Source organism: Gallinula chloropus (genome assembly GCF_964237585.1).
Source record: "Gallinula chloropus genome assembly, chromosome: 18".
Taxonomy (NCBI): Eukaryota; Metazoa; Chordata; class Aves; order Gruiformes; family Rallidae; genus Gallinula; species Gallinula chloropus.
The window spans coordinates 13609827-13617182 of record NC_140103.1 but is presented as its reverse complement, the minus strand read 5'-3'; the positions used below and the strand labels follow the sequence as shown (position 1 = coordinate 13617182).

The window sequence follows — 7356 nt, the reverse complement described above, 5'->3', positions numbered from 1 at the left end:
CTTTACACCCAGAGACCCAGTATTTCAGCCTGAGTCTTCTCTTTGGCAGCCCAACCTCCATTAAGGAGAAACCCCTGAGAGTCTCTGTCTGTCACTGTCCTCCCAGCCATGGCTGGAGAATTTCTCGCTGTTTGCCTCCTGTTTTTGCTACCTTTGTCCCACCGTTACCCGGGGCTCTGGGCATGTCCAATGGTGGGAATGACACAGAGTTGACCCTCAATTCAAGACCTCCATCTATAGCTACAAAGCTCTGCTCTGCTGTCAGGTGAAATTGGAGTGACAGTGCTGAAATGCTCATTCCTATCCACAGGGGATTTAGTCTGAGATCACACCACCCTTCTATTTCCTTACTGTTGCCAGGCAGGACTAAGTTCTTGACAGCCCACAGCTGACCCTCCTCCCAGCAGTGGCACACTCAAGCCAGCACAAAGCAGAACCCCAAAAGGGACGTGACAAAAGTCTTCCTGAATCCAGAGAGTCAATGTGAATTGGAAGAGGTTTTCCTTAAAGAAGAGTTCCCTAACTTCTCACTACCTTTTCTTCCTCTTACAGGTCTCCACATTTGACAGCAGCAGATGTCCAACAGCAGCTCCATCAGCCAGTTCCTCCTCCTGCCCTTTGCAGACACACGGGAGCTGCAGCTCCTGTACTTCTGGCTCTTTCTGGGCATCTACCTGGCTGCTCTCCTAATCAATGCCCTCATCACCACCACCATAGCCTGTGACCACCACCTCCACACCCCCATGTACTTCTTCCTCCTCAACCTCTCTCTTACTGACCTTGGCTGCATCTCCACCACTGTTCCCAAATCCATGGCCAATTCCCTGTGGGACACCAGGGCCATTTCCTACACAGGATGTGTGGCTCAACTCTTTTTCTTTGTATTTTTCATCTCCACAGAGTACTGTCTTCTCACTGTCATGGCCTATGACCGCTACGTTGCCATCTGCCACCCCCTGCACTACGGGACCCTCCTGGGCAGCAGAGCTTGTGTCCACATGGCAGCAGCTGCCTGGGCCAGTGGGTTTCTCTATTCTGTGCTGCACACAGCCAATACATTTTCACTGCCCCTCTGCAAGGGTAATTCCCTTGACCAATTCTTCTGTGAAATCCCTCAGGTCCTCACGCTCTCCTGCTCAGATGCCTACCTCAGGGAAACTGGAGTCCTTGTGTTCAGTGTCTGTTTAGGTTTTGGGTGTTTTGTGTTCATTGTGGTGTCCTATGTGCAGGTCTTCAGGGCTGTGCTGAGGATCCCCTCACAGCAGGGACGGCACAAAGCCTTTTCCACCTGCCTCCCTCACCTGGCTGTGGTCTCCCTGCTTCTCAGCACTGGCATGTTTGCCTACCTGAAGCCCCTCACCTTCTCATCCATGTCTTTGGACCTGGCAGTGTCATTTCTTTACTGTGTGTTTCCACCAGCAGCGAACCCCCTCATCTACAGCATGAGGAACCAGGAGCTCAAGGATGCCGTGTGGAAGCTGATGACTGGATGTTTCTAAGCAGTAATAAAGTGCTCAGATGACCAACCATATAAGTCACGTTATCACCACTCCCTCTTTAGAAGGGTTTTTAGTTCTTTTTTTTTTTTCTTCTAGTTTGTCTAAGCTAACCTTAAATCCAATTAGTTGTAGAAGTCTTGAGTTCTTTAATGAGAAAGACTTGAAGAGACATGATTTCTGGATGTTAATGATGTATTGTCTTCTGGGTCCACAGACCTCAGATACCAAGGGGAGAGTGAGAGTCAGAAGTAATGCCCAAAGTACCTTGAAGCACTAACAGGCCTCACTGGGAGCCATTACTGACAAAGCCTCCCCTTGGGCTCGTTAGAGCAGACAACTGGAGGCCATGAGGACAAACCCAGGCTAAGCACAGGCAGCTCTGATGCTGAGGACACCCTGGCTTGGTCTGATGAAGCAGAAATGCCAAGCACTGACCCCCAGCCCCTGGGCAGGGAGATCCTGACCCTCACCTGTGTCTCAGGGATCTTCCTTGGGATATGCGGAGTGTGACACCAAGTGTAGGACAGGGGTAGGACACATGGATGGGTGCAGGGAGTCAACAATGCTTCATGAGTACGAGGACAATATGTCTCCTCTGAAGCCTCTGTGGCAGGGACATCAGCCATAGGCTAAGGGCCAAAGATCTCGTTTCTATCAGGCTTCTTTAGCATGGCCAGGAACTTTGGCCATGTGCACCACAGCCCATCCCACACTCCCCCAGGCCTGTGCCTGCTTCCCTGCAGGCTGCTGGCACCCAACGCCCTTCCCACCTGGTTCTCACCCCACACTGACAGCTCAGACTGCTGTCTCTCCCTGCTCACCAGCTGTTCCTGCAAGCACAAAGCCAGCAGCTCATCCACTCTTCCTCCAAGTTGTGTTCTGTACCTGTTGCAGTTCTGCATAGCTGGGTTCTGGTGGAGAAGGGGGAGCTGCAGAAAATGGCTCCTGCAAGAAGCAGCTGGAAGCTCTTTCCAGGCCCCAGAGAGTAAACATTGGCCGATTCAAGGCCAGAGGCTCTGCTGACCAGCGCCAAGCCCGTCAGCGATGGTCACAGCACCTCTGGGAATCACATTTAGGAGCAAAGATACCCCACAGCTGCATTTTGCCCCCAGAGAAGGGAGTGAGAAGATGTGAGGAGTGGTGCAGACATGAAGGCTGGTGAAGTGGGGGAAGGGGGCACCCCAGGTGCCAGAGAGAAAGATGCCCCTGCAGCCCCTGGAGAAACCCATGGGGGAGCGGGTGTCCCCCCACAGCCCGTGGAAAAGGCCCAGACCCCACCTGCAGTCCCTGGAGAGTTCCCACGCTGGAGCAGGGGGAGACACACAGGAGATGCTGTGAGCCACATTGGAGCAAGTCCCTGCCAGCACCTGCAGTCCATGGAGAGAGACAGAGACACAGAGATGAGCGAGGGACAGATCCGCACTGGGGCAGGTTTGCTGGGGGGTGGCTGGTGACCCCATGGAGGACTGGGACTGAGAGACATTCTGTGATTGATGACTGCACCCATAGCAGTGCCCCACACCTGGACAGCTGGGGAAGAGCTGAAGCCCTATGGGAAAGGACTCATGTTGGGGAAGTTGCTGAAGGACTGTCTGCCGTGGGTGCGACGGTGCAGCAGGGGAAGGGGGTGAGGAATGAATGTCCCCCCCAGCCAAGGAGGAAACCAACTTGTAAGGAACTGGCTGAAGCCCCCATTTCCCAGTCCCTGCCCCTCCCTGTGCCACAATGGGGGGGGAGAAGGGAGTGAAACCATGACTAGAGTGAAGTCTGTTAGGAAGGGAGGGGTGGGGGGAGGTGCTTTAAGATCTGGTTGCTCTTCTCATCACCCGACTCTGGTGTCACTGGGGGTGGGGTGCAGTGTCATCAATTAGATGGGGTTTTTAGTTGTGTGTTGAGCCCGTTTTCACCCATCACACTGACTGTGGGATGATCTCTTCCTGGCCTTGTCTCCACTCCTAATCCTCTCAATATCTATTTCTCCCCCTGCCCAGCTGCACAGGGCAGTGAGGGAGCGGCTTCGGGGGGCATCTGGCCTCCAGCCACCCCACAGGTCCTTATTTCTCTGGAGTTCTTCCCCTGTTTCTGGAAACTTCCTTGAACAGTGAGAGCCAAAGGCTCTGAGACAGGCTGGGTGCAGCCAAGTGTTTCAGCAGCGGGTGGAAGAGGAACCCCAAGTGCAGAGCAAAGGGAGAAGGGGGCTGGTTTAACTGGGACCTGGTTTAACTGGGACACAATCACAGCGCTCCCTCCCCCACCGTGGGGTGGGGAAAAAGGTCTAAAATGACTGGGAGCACTGGGGAGGCACTGGGAACTGTACTGGGAGAATTGTGGCACCACTGGGAGCAGTGGGGAGGCACTGGGAACTGTACCGAGAGAACTGGGGCACCACTGGGAGCAGTGGGGCAGCACTGGGAGAACTGGAGTGGCAATGGGAGCACTGGTGTGTGTCCTATGAGCTGTACTGGTAGTACTGGAGTAACACTTGGTGGGCTGGGATGAGCCAGGGAGCCAAACTGGGAGCACTGGTGCAGCACTGGGAGCTGGACTAGGAGTGCTGGGGATACAAGATGCTCCACTGGTGCAGAACTGGGAGCACTGGTGAGGCACTGGGACCACTAGGAGGAGCCAGGAAGTATCACTGGGAGCACTGAGGGCAACTGGGAGAACCCAGTACAGACAAGAAGCACAATTGGGGGAAATGGGGTGGAACTGGGAGCACTATGGTGAGTCAAGGAGCAACACTGGAAGGACTGGGGTGGCACTGGGGAAACTGGGAAGGGGAAGGGAGCTGCCCAGTACATGTAGGGAAACCTTTGGAAAACTGGGGCAGAACTGGGACCACGGGGAGGAGTCAGAGAGTAGGACTGGGAGCAGTGGGCTGGTACTGGGAGCACTGGTGTGTCACTGGGCATAATGGAAAAGCTGTACTGGAAAATACTGGAATCTGTACTGTGAGTACTTGAGCAGGACTGGGACCTGTTCCGGTCTGCACTAGGAGCACTGGTGTGAACTGGGAGCATTGGGGGCTGTACTGCTGTGGCACTGGCAGCTGTACTGGGAGCAATAGGTGAGCACTGGTGAGTTAGTTCTGGTAGACACTGGGAGTTGTAATGGGACTTGTAGCAGGAGCACAGGTGTGCACTGGGAGGTGAACTTGGGGCACTGGGATGTCGACTGGGAGCACTGGGAAGTGTGTTTGGAGCACTGGAAGTTTGGCTGGGAGCACTGGGAAGTGAACTTGGAACACTGGGAGGTGGACTGGGAGCACTGGAAGGTGAACTTGGAACACTGGGAGGTGAACTGGTAGCACTGGGAGGTGAACTGGGAGCACTGGAAGGTGTACTTGGGGCGCTGGGAGGTGGACTGTGAGCACTGGAAGGTGGACTGGGAGCACTGGGAGGTATAGTTGGAGCACATGGAGGTGGACTAGGAGCACTGGGAAGTGTACTTGGGGCACTGGGAGGTGTACGTGGATCACTGGGAGGTGGACCTTGGGCACTGGGAAGTGGACTGGGAGCACTGAGAGGTGCACTTGGGTCACTGGAAGGTGAACTTGGACCACTGGAAGGTGGACTTAGAGCACTGAGAGGTGAACTTGGAGCACTGGGACATGGACTGGGAGCACTGGGAGGTGTATTTGGGGCAGTGGCAGGTGGACTGGGAGCACTGGGAGGTGGACTGGGAACTCCCAGGTGTGGGACCCTGTAGTACATCTTCTGTGGGTCCTCCCAGGTGTCCCCTGTGGGACCACTGGATTCACATGTGGCCATGATGGACCTTCTTGGACCAGAGATGCAGCTGAGAGGCACCAAATCAGAAGATCCCTGGTGCTGACCAACCAACCAACCACCCACCCGACCAACCAACCCACCAACAAACCAACAAACCCACCAACCAACCAACAAACCCACCAACCAACCAACCAACCAACCAACCAACCAACCAACCAACCAACCAAAACACCAACCAAACAACCCACCAACCAACCAACAAACCCACCAACCAACCAACCAACCAACCAACCAACCAACCAACCAACCAACCAACCAACCAAAACACCAACCAAACAACCCACCAACCACCCACCCAACCCACCAAACAACCAACCCACCAAACAACCACCCAACCACCCAACCCACCAAACAACCACCCAACCACCCAATCCACCAAACAACCAACCAAACAACCAACCCACCAAACAACCACCCAACCCACCAAACAACCAACCAACCAAACAACCAACCACCCAGACCTACTGGACACACTATTTTTGATACAAGACAGGATGCCATTGGTCTTCTTGGCCACATGGGCACACTGCTGGTTCTTCACCCCTCCTCTGTGGACGCTGCCCCTGCAGTGCACCCACAGTGCTTCTCTGCCTTGGTCAGCAGCAACTCTGGCCTTGAATCAGCCAATATTTACACTTTGAGACCTGCAGAGAGCTTCTGGCTGCTTCTTACAGCAGCCATTTTCTGCAGCCCCCATCCTTTCCCAGCACCCAGCTACTCAAAACTGCGACACTCCACCCCTCACCTCTGTGAAACACATATATGAGAATTGTTCTTTAAATCCCCATCCCAACAGAAATTCTCTACAATTATTACACTACCCAGCTCTGTTCAGTCTGTTCTGCTCATTCCCTCAGCCAATTAGTGTCCTTATCTCAAATTCCTCGAGCCCCACATTGGGCGCCAAAAAGGACTGTGGTGGTTTGACTCTGGCTAGAGGCCAAATGCCCAGCAAGCCACTCACTCACTCCTCTTTTCAGCCTGAAAAAGGGAGAAAACATATATATTGGGAGGCTTAGGATTCGAGATAAGGACAGAGGGATCCTTTTCCAATTAGCACAATGGGCAAAACAGACTCAGCACAGAATAAAAGAAAGAAAAGTGATTTATTGCTACTACAGCTACACACCCAGTGAACCAGAGTCAGGTAATGAGAAGCGTGGCCAGGCTTTAAAGCACCTTCCCCCCTACCCCTCCCTTCTTAGCAGACTTAAACTTCATTCATGATTTTACTCCCTTCTTCCCCCACAACACAGCACAGGGAGGGGCAGGGAATGGGGAATGGGGGTTTTCAGTCCATTCCTACTGAGTTATCTTCCGTCATAACTGGGGGGGAGGGCATTCAACACACACCCCTATCCCCTGCAGCACTGTGGGGTCCCACCCACGGGAGACAGTCCTCCACAAACTTCTGCAGCGTGAGTCCTTTCTATCGGGGAGTCATCTCCTCACCACAGGACTCCCTTCCATGCGGTGCTGATGTTCGGGCCCACACTCCCCCAGCCTGGTCCCCTGCAAAGTCACAAGTCCCCTGGCAAACCTGCTGTGCTGTGGATCAATCTCTTCACAGGCCATAGATATCTCTGGTCCCCGTCCATATCCATGGGCTGTGAGGGGACACCCACTCCACCATGGTCTTCTCCACGGGCTGCAGGGGAATCTCTCTTTCTGGCACCCGGAGTGCCTCATTCTTCCCCACTTCTCTCCTTTGGGCCTGGCCTTGGTGTCCACGCAGCTTGTTACATCTCCTCACTCCCTTCTCCGGTGGCAAAATGCACCTGCCTGCAGTTTTCTTTCTCCTATAAGTGATTCCCAGATGTGCTGCGACCATCGCTGATTGGCTCAACCCTGGTCAGCAGCAGCTTTGGCCTTGAATCAGCTGATTTTTACAGTCTGGGGCCTGCAGAGAGCTTCTAGATGCTTTCTGCAGAAGCCATCTCAGCAGCACAGCTGCGCAAAACTGCTATACCAGGGTGCCTGGCAAATGAGGTCATAGGACACCAGTGTCCTGGAAAATCAGTGTCCCAAGAAACCATTGACCCAGGAAACCAGGCCTTAGAAACCAG

At 53.9% G+C, this 7356-nt stretch overlaps 1 protein-coding gene across 1 annotated transcript; it reads left to right on the top strand.

Moving 5' to 3' along the window:
• Positions 1–575: 575 nt before the first annotated feature.
• Positions 576–1751, top strand: LOC311198783 (olfactory receptor 14A16-like; the record flags this gene model as incomplete). The annotated part of the gene is made up of 2 exons (XM_084272784.1): positions 576–1404; positions 1714–1751. 2 exons carry the CDS (start codon positions 576–578, stop codon positions 1749–1751), a joined length of 867 nt encoding a protein of 288 aa, XP_084128910.1.
• Positions 1752–7356: the final 5605 nt, after the last annotated feature.